At 34.5% G+C, this 15742-nt stretch overlaps 1 protein-coding gene across 1 annotated transcript in view; it reads left to right on the top strand.

The window, feature by feature from the left end:
• Nucleotides 1-15742, top strand: part of LOC137390735 (titin-like) — a 133535-nt gene that overhangs the window by 38824 nt on the left and 78969 nt on the right. Inside the window, exons 19-30 of the mRNA XM_068077057.1 lie at nt 2685-2876; nt 3356-3469; nt 4277-4399; nt 5080-5271; nt 5766-5927; nt 6847-7026; nt 8702-8830; nt 10222-10410; nt 11707-11895; nt 12564-12713; nt 13764-13886; nt 14968-15126. Coding sequence (XP_067933158.1) covers nt 2685-2876; nt 3356-3469; nt 4277-4399; nt 5080-5271; nt 5766-5927; nt 6847-7026; nt 8702-8830; nt 10222-10410; nt 11707-11895; nt 12564-12713; nt 13764-13886; nt 14968-15126 — 1902 coding nt within the window. The remainder of the gene's footprint in view (nt 1-2684; nt 2877-3355; nt 3470-4276; nt 4400-5079; nt 5272-5765; nt 5928-6846; nt 7027-8701; nt 8831-10221; nt 10411-11706; nt 11896-12563; nt 12714-13763; nt 13887-14967; nt 15127-15742) is intronic.

Consider the following 15742-nt stretch of genomic DNA (forward strand, 5'->3'; position numbering starts at 1 on the left):
TACTTAGCTATGATTTTCTATATACAGTCTCACTTTGGTTTTCCTACCATCCATTTGAAAAGGCTGTTTAAAAAGCGATTTGTTCGAATTCCAAAACAGTTTTTCTAATTGTCAATAATTTGAACAATTTTGAGTTGTTTCAATCTTACGAAACCTTTTCAAATCCTTCTTATATTATTTTCTGCCAGAAACTATACATTAAGACATCAAGTAATATATGAAGGATGGTGAATTTCTCATAAGTACTGTATTAATAGTGCAGGCTAGAGAATGTATTGCTGTCTCTGTAACAGCTCATACCCTAGCCTTGGCTCTTAAATATGTTTGCGTAAGAGATAAAAGTGTAGAAATAGCTTTTGTTACAATTAAAAATATAAATTAGGTAATAACTGAGACACTAGGCAAGCATAAAATACCAAATACAGTCAGAGTTTCATAAACCATAATCAACCCATCTACATACATATGGTTGAACACTAAAGATAACGAGTGACTCCAACTGTGTTGTTTCAACCAGGTTTCATTGGTCTATCTCAGGGTATTGGCTTTCTGTATTTTTTGTTTGGCAATCGAAGCCAATAAGTTTCCAATTTTTGTTCAAATTCTAGTTTGTTCAAAGACTGAAGTTGGGCTGTACTAAATGGAATTCAAACTGTACCTAAAGTAAACTATGTTAAACTTCAGTTTAGAAATTTGATTATAGAATCAAACCGCTGTCTAGAAGTGCGACCAAACAGTGCGATTTTTAAAAGATATCTTTTTACATAGCTGACAATAGATATTTTTTTATAATTTACTTGAGAAGCTGTTCTCCTACAGGAAGACAGTGTAGTTTAGATTATCTGTAACAGTTATAGAAGACTTATAGAGGCTTCCATGTTTTGGGAGGTGACATGTTTTCGTGATTGACTTTTATTAAATGCTTTTGGTGACTTAAATTTATTATTTTGTTATTATTTGTACATTGTTGATGCTCTATGAACGTCAAGTGTTCATAGTTCCCTGTTCATTACAATGTTTAGAGCAGTAAAAAAGGCCTTGTAAGGTCATGACAACATGGCTGCTCAAATAGCTGGTGCATCACATAATTGGTTCAAAGAGTCTCACGTATTATCCTTTGAGTTCTCTCTGCTTGAGTAGTCCAAGTTTGAGATTATATTTCTACTGAGTGTAAAACATGAATTATTTCCAGAACTCGTATTAATGAATGTATGGATGTATTTTCATCTTTGAAATATACTAGCATTAGTAATCAGTGTTGCCCGGGGTATGGATGTAATTACAATCATAGATTACAATATATTACAATCATATATTGCAATGATATATTATTTATATTCTGAAATTTGAGAAATATAGCAAATTATTCGGAAAAATACTTGAAAGTCATAGAAAATATAAAGACTAAAGATCCACTCAGTGATAATAATTGAAGATTATGTTGTCACAGAAAATTATTTTTTATTAAGGTTAAAAACTCTTTTATAAGCCTTCATGAACACTACATGAGCTTTTAGTAAAAGCTTCATTTCAAAATATAACAGATTATATGAAGTACAACTGCTAAAATCCCTAATACACCTCTCAGATAAATTCTTAAGTTGAAACATATTTCTTTGAGGTGCATTAGGAGTGTCAGCGGTTGGCCTTCATGTAATCTGTTATATTTTGAAAGGAAGCTTTTATACTAAAAGCCTACTCAGTATTTATTAATTCTTACTGCTGACAAATGTTACAATAATATATAGCAAGATAATAAAATGTATCAATGTAATAAAATGTACCAATATAATAATATATAGCAATATAATAATATGTAGCAATATAGTAATATATAGCAATATAATAATATGTAGCAATATAATAATATATAGCAATATAATAATATGTAGCAATATAATAATATGTAGCAATATAATAATATGTAGCAATATAATAATATGTAGCAATATAATAATATGTAGGAATATAATAATATGTAGCAATATAATAATATGTAGAATTATAATAATATATAGCAATATAATAATATGTAACAATATGAACTATATTTTAAAAAAACTTCATAACAGCTCAAGGCCTGCTCATCACATGAAAAGATAAACTAATGAAGAAATGTTTGTGTTGCTATCGCAATTACTCCAAGAATCATCGACATCAGAAAATTATTTTTACTAAGTGCTCAGTGCTCACTAATAATTGCATTACCACGCATGCAGCTCTTGTTAACTTGTTATCCTGCAGCAGGGAAGCGTTAACTGTATTATTGCATTTCTCCAGGAGTAACATTTTCAAATCTCTTCTTCAAAATAATTCTTCTTGCAGTAATCATACAATTGGTTTGAAAGCATAATTAAGTTTTGTTGGTATCTACATAAATAATATCATGTTTTTATTTTTTATTTTATGTGTTGTTACCAAAAACAAGTTGAACCAATGCTAATCATAGCTATTTATTTCCATTGACTATTAATGTTCATTTATTTTCCCATTCGGTCTAAATATGACATCATAGTTTGAAAATGTGATTTATTCAACTCTTCAGTGCATCTGTAAGCTCATTAGCTGGTAACTATCTGCAGATTACCTCTGCTAAAAGTTGAACAGTAGACGCCTGAAGAATAAATACAGGCACGAAGTTGTGGCAAGTACAGAACATTGTAGTAAGTTTGTCTTACTTGCAGGCGTTGCACGATTTGGAATCGTTATCAACAGAGCTACGTGTCTGTCAATCCGCTGGAGCCCTAGCACCAGAGAAACTTATGTCATTGACAGAAAGGCTATCTCTAGCCACCACCCCAGCTCTTAGAGAAGGACACTTGCTTTTAGACAGAGTAGGACGCACGGACAGAGGAGCCAACGGTATAGCTAGCCAGGTATGTGTATTTTGCTTTGCTGCTATTTGTAGTTATTGTGACGAAGTCTTATCTATTCTCCTGAAACAATCTCCGTTCATTTTTTTTCATCTTTTGAAAACAGTAGTATCATATTTGTAAGTCTAGATGTCATTGCGAGTTATTATTGTAGAACCACATTGATGTTCAATTATATAAATATTTTTACTTGATTTTAGACTTTATCTTTTAAGCTTTGAAAAAATAAAATAATAAAAAACAATGAGGTGTTTGCTAATCTTCAATTTTAAAAAAACAACATCATTTTACAAAAACTTACAATATTGAATATTCTAGAACCTTTTTAGATTTTCTTCACCAAGAATTGAAATACAGCAACTGCTGGTCATGCTGACTATTGAGCAAGGGAAATGAGAATTATATCTCATGTAGTTAGTAGATTAGGTGTAGTTAGTAGCAAATAAGTCCCTGTCCGCTCATGCCTCTGAATATGTTTTTAGCTGAAGGAACTGGAGTCCAAGCACAAATCTTTCGACAATCAACTTCGTGAAGAGATTGGTAAAATAAGCCAAAAAAGCAATTCGTATCATGAATTTAGAGAAACCTACTCATTCGTAAGTTATTTCTTAGCTTGCCTTATATAGTAGCCCTGCATAAGGTGTTCTACAGTACCCTTTTATAAAGGGTATTCCATGGCAGCCTTGTATAAGATACTCCGTAACGCCCTTGCATAAGGTATTGCAGAATTCTCATATACAAGATAATCCACAGTGACATGGTATGCACTGGCAGTATTTCACAATGTTGCTGTATATAATTATAGAAAAACCATTACCACAGCTGTCATTAGTACTGTCACTGGTAATACTGCCAGCATTAGTACTACTATCATTAGTAATGCTATTATTATCATCACTCTCATCAGTAGTACTGCTATCCACATTACTGCCAGGGTCGGTATTAGCACAACCATAAGCAACCATAAGCGTTCTCACATGTAGCACATGACGTGATGCCATAATAGTAGTGTAAAGGAATTTGCCGGCCTTTACTTGGCACGATCTAGATTATTTCATACAGAAATAAATTGCGTGTGATTTCGTTCAATGTTTTATTAGCGAAGGAAAAAGGACAACACATATAATAAAATATTTACAGACATATAAAATATATATACAAACATATAATAAAATATTTACAAGAAGTGTAAAGTATTGGCCCAGCGTCCACCACAGTAGTCCTTTGATATTGAAATTAGAAAAAACTATCAACACGCATCCGCAACTTTGCAGTACAGCAAATATTTCAGGAATTTGATTTGCATCGTGTCTCATAGCATATTACCAAACACATTATGCTATTGACATCATTTCCTGTTTATTAACTATTGTGTCTGAGTCAACTTTGTTTTGTCTCCGCAGATGAATTCATGGTTGAGTCAGATTGCCGAGACGGCTGTCAGAGACCATGGCTCTCTCGGCACTGATCTTCGTTCAGCCAAAGATTTTCAGAGCACATTTGAACAACTCGCTGAAGATATGAAGGTTGGCTTTATCTGTATTCATACGTTTTCCATTTTACATCTTTTTAATGCTGCCAATTTTTTCATATAGAAGTGGTTTATTCGTAGTGAGATCATCTTGCCACTATCAAATAACAAACAATATTGAGCAGTTGTCTAAAGACTGTTTTGTGGTACGAGAAAAATCTCTGGTCTTCTCACTGAACTTTCCAACCAAATGATTCATAAGATGCTCATTTATGTAAGCTTAGCGAGCAGCCTTAAAGTAAAAATTGAATTATCTTCTCTTCTTAATGAATAATGTAATGATACAAAAAGTTGTCTTCTCTTTGATCGACTAGATTGAAAAATTTGTAATTTCTTGCATCGGTACTAGTAACATACAATTGTCTTTGATGTATTCACAACCTGTTCATCTGACTGCTGTTGGAATTTGTTAGGAAAAAGTGTGATAAATCGAACAAAAATCTACATATTATTCCTATCATTATTTTGTTTTATTTTTCTGTTAAAAATATTATTTGACTTGCTGAGCACATAAATCTGTCAATCGGTATATAGGTCACAAACTAAAGTACTCTTTTGCTTGTTTCGACTAAAGATAATGAGCAACCGGTTATTAATTTTGTCAAGTTAGACTCTCCTTTGCTAGTAGCAAAGAACGAAGTAACGCTGTGTATTATGTCCTGCGTGTGTTTTCAGGAGAAAGAAAACAGAGTAAAAATACTGAACACAGCAGCTGAGAAGATGAGGTCGGAGGGTGATGCCACTGTGCCACAGGTGGACCAGGCAGCGCATGACCTCACTAACAAATGGAATAACATACTCGGGCTCATTGAAACACGCACCAAGATATCACGGTCTTATGTAACCTTCCATAAAACTATACATAGAGTGAGTTTAGTTGGAGTTACGCCACTACTTATGCCTTTCTCATATCTATTCACTACCATACCAAGGGTTACCACTACAAAGGGTTTTAACTTGTTTCACATGCCTAGCTGCAATAATGAAGTTAAATATATGAATTTAGTAAGGATCTGTAAGTAGAGTGTTTAAATTTAATCTTGAAATTGCGGCATAGTATTGTAATACTAAATTTTTTTGTTTTTCTATTTAGGTGAAGACAACTCCATATCACATTTTCAACTTCATTTGTGCTTGATTTTTTTTTAAAAGTTTAATTTTCAGCAGTAAGATATTTTTACTAATTAACAAATGGATAAGGTATTCAACAAGTAATTCGTATAAAGACTCCTAAGATGTCATATAATGTTGGTGTGCTACACATGTGACTGGTTACAACTGGTTGCAACTGGTCACCAACTGGACTTTGATCTCTGAAGATCCATATAATGTTGGTGTGCTACACATGCAACTGGTTACAGTGGACTTTGGTCTCCGAGGATCTCACAGAGTTGTTGAAGACCGAAGCAGGTCAAGTCACAGACTCTCTGACTGATGAAGTCAAGTCTAAATGGTCAAGTGCAAGTGACGCTGCGCAAGAGGCTGAAACAAGCGCCTCAGAGGTCAACACACTCTTCGTGCAGGTTGGTTTCATTCATATTCTTTTTGTCTATGTAGGTAAATTGTGTGTGGACGCTCTATGGGTGCTGGAGATGTGGGGATAATCTATGAATGCTATAGATGTGCTGCTAATCAATGAATGCTGTAGATGTGGGGATAATCTATGAATGCTGTAAATGTGGTGATAATCTATGAATGCTGTAGATGTGGGGATAATCTATGAATGCTGTAGATGTGGTGATAATCAATGAATGCTGTAGATGTGGAGATAATCTATGAACGCAGTAGATGTGGTGATGGTTAATGAATGCTGTAGATGTGGAGATAATCTATGAATGCAGTAAATGTGGTGATAATCTATGAATGCTGTAGATGTGGTGATGGTTAATGAATGCTGTAGATGTGGGGATAATCTATGAATGCTGTAGATGTGGGGATAATCTATGAATGCTGTAAATGTGGGGATAATCTATGAATGCTGTAGATGTGGGGATAATCTATGAATGCTGTAGATGTGGGAATAATCTATGAATGCTGTAAATGTGGGGATAATCTATGAATGCTGTAGATGTGGGGATAATCTATGAATGCTGTAGATGTGGGAATAATCTATGAATGCTGTAGATGTGTGAATTCTGTGAAGATATAATTATGCATGTTATACAGATGCTCTATAAGTCTCCATGAACTGTCTGCTATGTGCATATGCATACATATATCTTGAATAAATACTGTCGCTAGCTATGTTGTCAACAGGAATACATTCCCTTATCATTCTAAATATTTGCTTTCTGGTGAGATCAGCATTTTAAACTCTATGCTTACCTCCCTTGCCTATGATTCATGTACAATTTTTTTATGTATGGGCCTATAGTCCTTATGTCTATGTTTGTATGTAGGTTAAAGTTCTAGGTTAGTCCTTATGTCTATGTATGTATGTAGGTTAAGGAAGATGCCAGTCTCAAAACTGTCGAAGTCACGCAGACCATGAAGAAGATCCTGAGTGAGATGAGGCAGCGAAGAGAGACACTGAGTCAGCTGTTCGACAGCTGGACGATGCGAGTTACTCAGAACAAGACCTTCAAAGTTGAATGGAAAGCTTTTGTGGAGGAGACCAGAAAGGTTGGTGCATCAATGAATGCTTTGTTTATATTAAAATTGGCTACTAAATACTAAAGCACTGATGGTCAATTGTATGTAAAGTTACAGGTGTTTTCATACAATTGTCCATGACCGTATGCCAACAATCTTAGCCTAGATCTGTTCACTAACACACTACATTGATTTTGGAAAGCTTTCTAAGTTCTAAAGATATACATGTATGTCTGTTCATCTTCTCAGACTCATTATAATTGACAAAACGTCATTGTGTTTGGACTAGACCTTGCTATTGGTGCTAATGGATTCCCTATGCATAGGGTATCAATATTAAGCTACGCGCACGGTATTCAGATTTCGATCTCATGATTGTAAAAAAGGTATGTTAGCATTTTTGTGCAAGAGGAAATGATAGCCAAGTCATGTAGGCGTTGTTGACACTGCACAAAAGGCATGCATGTCGATATATCTTTAAAGGCCGGGGTCTGATATCTTGATAAGTACAGAAGACCACCGGGTTAGGGTATCCCTGTCTTATGGTTTTTTTCATTTTATGATGTGAAACACAAAATTTTTCTGGCCCCTTGTTATGGCATTTTTCTTGCCATACGAAATCAACAAAAATGCCTCTTGAAATTCAAATTTGGCGATCAGTGTGCTGCATTAGCTATGTCGAAGTCATGAAGATGCCAATATGCTATTTGCCGAAATCTCTCCCACAACTCTTGAAGAAATACGAAGCTCTCTCTCTCAGTTCAACATTCTTTGTGTTGCGTGAAGGCTTGATCTTGCGTCAGTGAAACGATATCAAATTTATTGTGCATTTTAGTGTTTAATATAATATTTACAATAAACTTTAATTCATTATGTATAACTATTTTGTTACTAATTTTTAATATGTACAGTACAGTACGTATATAAAATATTGATGTTTTTAGTGGGGGTGTTTGCATTAAATAATTACTGTTGGTTCCTTATACGCCTCTATACGACATTTTCGCCTTACTATTCCAAGATCAGAACGAATTAATGTGGCATGGCAAGGGTCCACTGTAGTTTGTTTGTAATTTCCTATAACCCAACACTAACTTTGTAACAAACCCAATTGGTGCAGGCTGTTACATACCATTGTCTATTAATCTTTATTAATAGACAATGTTTATAGGCAACAGTAACCAAGCATTTGCTGTATAACAAGTGTGTTTGTTGAATACTAAAAATATTTTATTGGGTTCATTCATGCGTTTACTGATAGAATAATTGTGTTGTTGATCGCATATCATTGCATGTAACATGGAGAAGATAACTCTAAGTTTATAAATATGTATAGAACTAAATGGCCGCTTATTGCATTCACATATTAGTTTGTAGTAATAGATATTTTACCTTTCGTATTCTTCTAGGGTACAGATAAGAAATCTGCAAGCACCCTTATTGTTTTTTAAAATAACTACCGTATATTACGCTTTTTCCTTGAACAACGCCTTTTAACAACTTTTATGCTGGCGGTTTATTGGTTCGCCATTACTTTTTTGTTAGATCATAGACTGGGTTTTGAAGGCGGAGCATGACTTTTTCCCATTGATTGCGGGTGAACTCGGGGACAGTCTCGACAGGGCCTCTCACTACACTAGCACCCTAAACCAGTTTGAAGCCATTGCCAAGGTGAGATAACTCATTGTTGCTTTCCTACTTGTAGATTATTTTGTGGGTCAAACAAGTCGAAGCGAGTTTCTTTGATCCCATGTTAGCGGGTGAACTTGGGTCAACTGTTGAAGGCTGCCAATCACTGAGTGAACGCTTAGATAGCAATCAAAGCACTTGCCAGGTAACTTCTTTGATTGCATGCTGTGATCACATGACCACAAACTTGCATAGCTCTTTGACTACATAACAATGCTCAGTATATTTTCTTTTGAGGAGGTACTCTGCTTGCCAGTAGGTACTTTTCAGCAGTAGTCTAGTAGTCAGCAGGTACTCTAGTAGTCAGCAGGCACTCTAGTAGTCAGAAAGTACTCTAGTAGTCAGCAGGTACTCTAGTAGTCAGCAGGTACTCTAGTAGTTAGCAGGTACTCTAGTAGTCAGCAGGTACTCTAGTAGTCAGCAGGTACTCTAGTAGTCAGCAGGTACTCTAGTAGTCAGCAGGTACTCTAGTAGTTAGCAGGTACTCTAGTTGTCAGCATGTACTCTCATTGTCAGCAGGTACTCTCATTGTCAGCAGGTACTCTAGTAGTCAGCAGGTACTCTCATTGTCAGCTGGTACTTTACTCACTAGCAAATACTTTATTTGATGCTTCTCTCTTTTGTCTGAATAAAAAGGAATTTCAGTATGCAGGTAGCATCAGGCTACTTAGTAAAATTATGTGTCTACAGTTGTGTTGAACTAAACTGATGTCTTGATGTACTGAGCAGCGCCAGTCCTGTACATTGTGAGAGATCATTAGTAATCAGTATATGGAGAATTATCCCGTGAAGCTCTAAGGTGCCTGATTGGTTAGTGGTGGCGGGTTGGCAATTGAACTTGATGCACTAGTTTTAGTGCCCATGCGAGGCAATCTTTTTCCTAAAGCTCTCAGCATGGCCTCAGATCGACAGAAGGACATTGCCCTTATTATAATAATGATTACAGACTATTTCAGTAATAGATCATATGCTATCACTTGTGACTATCGTGCTATACATTTTTGTTAATGTCTGACCTACTATGCGCTACAACTAACTACTACTATACTATATACTATAACTAATTACTACTATATTATATACTGTAACTAACGAATACTATATTATATATTGTAACTAATGACTACTATGTTATATACTATAACTAATGACTACTATATTATATACTATAACTAATGACTACTATATTATATACTATTACTAGTTTCTACTATATTATATACTGTGAGTAATGGCTACTATATTATATACTATTACTAGTTTCTACTATATTATATACTGTAAGTAATGGCTACTATATTATATACTATTACTAGTTACTACTATATTATATACTATAGTTAATGAGTACTGCACTATGTACCAAGACGACATACATACGATGAGCTACTACCAAACACCTTGATACTTCATGGTACTCTGTCACCTTACATTATTTCACTATCAGCCAAGCCCGCCATAATGCTTACTTGCACTGCTTTACAACTTTGCCAAAATCATTCAACTATTATAATCAAATGTTTTGTTTTGCTTTAGGAAGTAAAAGAGAAGATTGAAAAGCAGATAGAGAAGGCTGAGATGCTAGCCCTGAAGGGAAACACAGGAGGGGAGCATGACATGATTGTTAATGACCTGATTAAAATTCACCAGAGATTTCAGGCTAGAGTAACTGAGTATAGGACATTACTGGGGATGTCTATCAAATTCTACAAAGACTTAGACGAGGTAAAATTCTAGCAGGATTATAAGCGTACAACATATTTTACAAGCTAGACTTATTCTGAGATTTTTGTGACCTGAACTGGATGCCAAGGAATCCATTAGTTTTAAATGTTAATATGTGACACAGAACCTTATTAGCAAGCATATCAGCTAAATTTAGCTGGTCAGAGGAGCAGCAATGTTAGTTTATTGTAAACTTTACACATTGTCGTGCAAACTTTTATATTGTGTACATTTTTTATATAGGTTTGTACATTTTGTCCATTTGTATATAAATTTGGACATTTTGTACATTTGTATAAAGTTTGTACATTTTGTACATTTGTATATAAGTTTGTACATTTTGTGGATTTGTATATAACTTTGTACATTTTGTGCATGTGTATATAAGTTTGTACATTTTGTATATTTTTATATAGCTTTGTACATTTGGTACATCTGTATATAAATCTGTACATTTTGTACATTTTTATAAAATCTGTACATCTTGTACATTTGTCTATAAATTTGTACGTTTTTATATTAATTTGTACATTTTCTACGTTCACGTGTAAACTTCTTTTCTTATAATAATTTCACCTTCCTTGCGCGCAGCTGACCAGAGGCATATTAAAGGTAACTCTATTGTGAAATCCACTGCTATATAATCTCTATAAAATCTTAATCCATTCTATCAATTTGCTTCGTATCATTCACCTTTAATTTTTCCTTCATATGTTTCTCCTGTTATACTTGATTGTCCTAATTATGAACAATACTGCTTGGAAGATTGTATTGAAGTCATCAATTCCTTCCTTTATCCTATCGGTTTAAGACTTACTGAACAGTTTAAGAGCTGTCCTTGATCCTATCGGTTTAAAATTTATTGAACAGTTTAATAGCTATCCTTGATTCTATCGGTTTAAAATTTATTGAACAGTTTAATAGCTATCCTTGATTCTATCGGTTTAAAATTTATTGAACAGTTTAATAGATATTCTTGATTCTATCGGTTTAAAATTTATTGAACAGTTTTCCAGCTATCCTTAATTAGTCTGAAGTGTTAGCAAAGGGAGTTTGTCTACGATTAACTTAAGTGAAATGGCTTTCATGTTATAATACTAAGTTCATTCGTGGCGTTGCAGTCATCAGATAGAACGACTAACTGATAACTGATTAACTGTTTCTTTACTTTTAGTAATATTTACTATTTAGTTAATATTTACCTGATCTTTTCTGCTTATAAAGAATAAAACAAAAGTCAGTCTTAGTGTTGAAAACTGCCTTTTAGGCTCTAACTCGCCAAGCCATTAATTGCAGTTGGAGAAAACTTTGGGAGAACTGGAAGAGAAGTACAACTCTAAAGACATTCCATCGTGTGATAAGCTAACTCCCTCTGTACTCAAAGAGCACACAAGAGAGAGGGAACGCGTGCTCCAGCTTATAGACCGAGTTGCTGCCGATGGGGAGGAGATAGTCATTAGGGTCAGACAGCAGAACACAGACCAGGTATGATCATATTTTCTGTCTTTTCCATGATTGTTAGAGATCAGGCTGGTTTGTTCTTGCACTGTTCAATGGCTGCATATGTTGAAGGATGGAGACTCTATAGATTTTCTATATAGTTTTAGAATTGCAATAAGTTTTATTTTATCTTACCAGTATTGGATTAGCAAGTGGGAGGTATGAATATTTGAGCTGTGTGAATAAAGTTCTTTACTTACACTTCTACAAGCTAGTTGTGCCTTATTTGCACATGCAACTCATATTGACTGTTTCAATTTTTGGAATCGTTTTCTCTTCATATTTCTCTTTAATAGATTTTCAGTTCTAAATATTTCTTTCGGCTTTCCTGGTGATATTATTAGGTCTAATTCAAGTTTTGTTCATGGTTATCTGTGGTGGTCATAGAATGAAACTTCTTGTTTTCCATTTAATGAAATTTAACAATTGAACATTTTATACCAGCTAGGTTTATGCTTTATGTTTATGTTTTTTATCATGTTACAAAATGAATTTATGAATGAAGTTATGTTGCTAAGAGTTATAATTTTTTTATTTTAATGTTTTAGAGAATTAAAAACTATAAACAAACATTGTAACCTTCTCTTGGCCGGCTTACAACATAGTGTGAAGGTCAACAATGCTTTCTTCATTCTTTCTGCTCTACCATGTAGATCTACACAGAGAATATCGAGCGCCTGCTTATGCAGGCCAATAGGCGTTTAAAAGCATTTGAAGAAACCTGGGCCGTCAAACAAAAGCAATTGGAGAGTATACTGGAGAGTAATGGAGAGGGCAAACTAGCATCTCCTCAACTTGACAAGGTACTCCAGGTGTAGTGACAACTTGATAATGAGCTGCAAATGTAGTGACAACTTGACAATGCACTGCAGGTGAAGTGACAAACTGACAATGTGCTGCAGGTGTATTGACAACTTGACAGTGTGCTGCAAATGTAGTGACAACTTGACAATGTGCTGCAGGTGTAGTGACAACAGGACAATATGCTGCAGGTTCAGTAGCAACATCGTCAGTATTTTAGTCAATATAGTCAATGATTACTCATCAAGGTAGATGTATTGACAAATGAGAAGGTTCTGCAGTGACATCTTGACCAAAAACTGCGCGTGTAGTGGTAACTTGACAAAAAATGGCAGCTTGATAAAGTATTGCAGGTGCAGTAACAACTTACCTATGTGCTGCAGGTATTATGACTACTTGGTGGGGTGCTGCAGGTTAAGTAGCAATTTACAAAGGTCTTATAGCTTGTACCTTGTCAAATTTACAATTTTAAATATACCAAATGCATAATAACGATTCACCTTGTTTCACTGATGTCTATATCAAGGCACTTGGAATTTATGTTTTCTAAGCATTTGGAATATGTCTTTATTACTTGTCATGGTTTTCTGATTTGGTATTTTCACATGGCAAATTTTTCATAGTAACATGTGTGTCAATTACTAGTTAAGGACTCTCTGCTTATCATTTACTTGTAAATTAGGTATGTTAACTTAATTATTTTTGCTGTGTCAAAAGGTGAAACAGAAACAATAATAAAGTGATTACAAGCAAACTGTGAATCAGTGAACTTAACAACATAACATATTTACTTCGTCATTGCTTTTGATGATTTATGTTACCAAATGTAGGTTTCCATTTGATTAAGTGTACATATATGACTATTATGTTTTTTTAAAGTGCTCTACATTATTTCTATACATTATATATAAGTAAACTGCCACAGCAGAAAACAATGCTTTTTGCATAAGAGTGTCAATTGTTAAGAAATACAAAGTGTTTACTTAGCAACCCACCGTGCAGGTGGGTGAATATCATAAAACTGAGTATAACTACTGGTGGTCATATTTTAGCTGAAGAGGGATATCGGTGGAGCCAATCAACAGCTTTTCCATCTCAAAGTTCAGCTATCATCAAATCCATCCGGTCTCAAGATGAATCTTGTTTCAGCCAAAGAAATACAACAGACTTTATATGTGAGTCAGCTAGGATATGTAGTAGTTGCAACAGACCTGAGTTAAACCTAATTGGTGTCAGTAACTGAAGGATGGTTGGTGTCAGTAACTGAAGGATGATTGGTGTTAGTAACTAAAGGATGGCTGGTGTCAGTAACTGAAGGATGGTTGGTGTCAGTAACTGAAGGATGGTTGGTGTTAGTAACTAAAGGATGGCTGGTGTCAGTAACTGAAGGATGGTTGGTATCAGTAATTGAAGGATGGTTGGTGTTAGTAACTGAAGGATGGTTGGTATCAGTGATTGAAGAATGGTTAGTGTTAGTAACTGAAGAATGTTTGGTGTCAGTAACTGAAGGATGGTTGGTGTCAGTAACTGGAGGATGGTTGGTGTTAGTAACTGAAGGATGGTTGGTATCAGTAACTGAAGGATGGTTGGTGTCAGTAACTGAAGGATGGTTGGTGTCAGTAATTGAAGGATGGTTGGTGTCAGTAACTGAAGGATGGTTGGTATCAGTAACTGAAGGATGGTTGGTTTTAGTAACTGAAGGATGGTTGGTTTTAGTAACTGAAGGATGGTTGGTGTCAGTAACTGAAGAATGGTTGGTGTTAGTAACTGAAATATGGTTGGTGTTAGTCACCGATAGAAATCTGTACGAGGTACAACATTTAGACTTGATCTAGCACTTAGGCTTGCCGCAGTGTAACTCTTCACTGTAGGTCTGTTTTGAAATGGCGTGAATAACCTGCTACAAGATTTTCACATTCTAATTTCTCAAGCGCTTACAGCCCTTTGCTCTCTGACTTAATACAGCAAATAAGTTTCAGCCAGTGTCATAGATACAAAGTCAGTTGTATGTGGAGATGTTCACTTACGTCGGAGCAATCTTAACTGTGTGAAGCATAAATTTGTTACCAAAATTTGGAACATGTCAGTTTGCTAAACATTAGAAAATAATAAATATATCAGAGTGGTTTATCTAAAGTTGCATGTTTTTCATTTATCAAAGTCTGTCATACACCAATCTAGAGTGCTGCCGATTTAGTTGTAAGATTCTTGAAGTGCTAAAGCCATAATATTTCTATAGAGCTTATTGTTTTATAGCAAATTAAAGAAGAGATGATTCAGCTGCCGGTTCCAGCAGCAGAGCATCAGCATCAGTTTGACGATGTTACCAATGACTACATGACACTTGAGAGTGATCTGAATGACCTTGTCAAGTTTCTAGAACTTTCCATTCAATTCTACGCCATGTATGATGAGGTATGTCATTAGTAAATGGTTACCTCAAACTCCTTTTACAACATTTCGAATTAAATCAAAAGAAGATAGATAAACTCAACTACTTCAGTGTTTTCTTTTGTTTTAATTCCATAAACATATTTATTTAAAAAAATAAAGAAGGCTTTTTAATATATAAATAACGTTACATTAATTTAACGCAAAACAAAGTATTGTGTTGGATTTGGTTTATATTTTTCATGCTGTTTAATTCAGACATGAAAAATATGCAATTTTGTTTGTATGCAATATTGAAAAGGTTAATACAAAACCTTTGCAAGTGGTTTTGTTTCAATTTTTTGCAAAGTTCTAACAGAAGGCTAAAACTTTTTCTCGTATTCTCATTTCTGATAGGCTATTTGTAACAATAAACATTTCCATTGCAGATGTTATGTGATTTTCTTTACGTGTGGAAAATGTAAAACTTGATATTTTGAGCAATTAAGTAATTGAAGCCTCTATTTTAGTCTGCAGCAAAATATTGCAAAACCAACAGATAATACAATATCATTATAACCAGACGCTTGAGGGAGCAAAGCTAAATGCAATAAATTAACTCATAATTAAGAGATAAGAGCAAACCCCAAAGATTATTGTT

The sequence above is a fragment of the Watersipora subatra genome, chromosome 3, assembly GCF_963576615.1.
Source record: "Watersipora subatra chromosome 3, tzWatSuba1.1, whole genome shotgun sequence".
NCBI lineage: Eukaryota > Metazoa > Bryozoa > Gymnolaemata > Cheilostomatida > Watersiporidae > Watersipora > Watersipora subatra.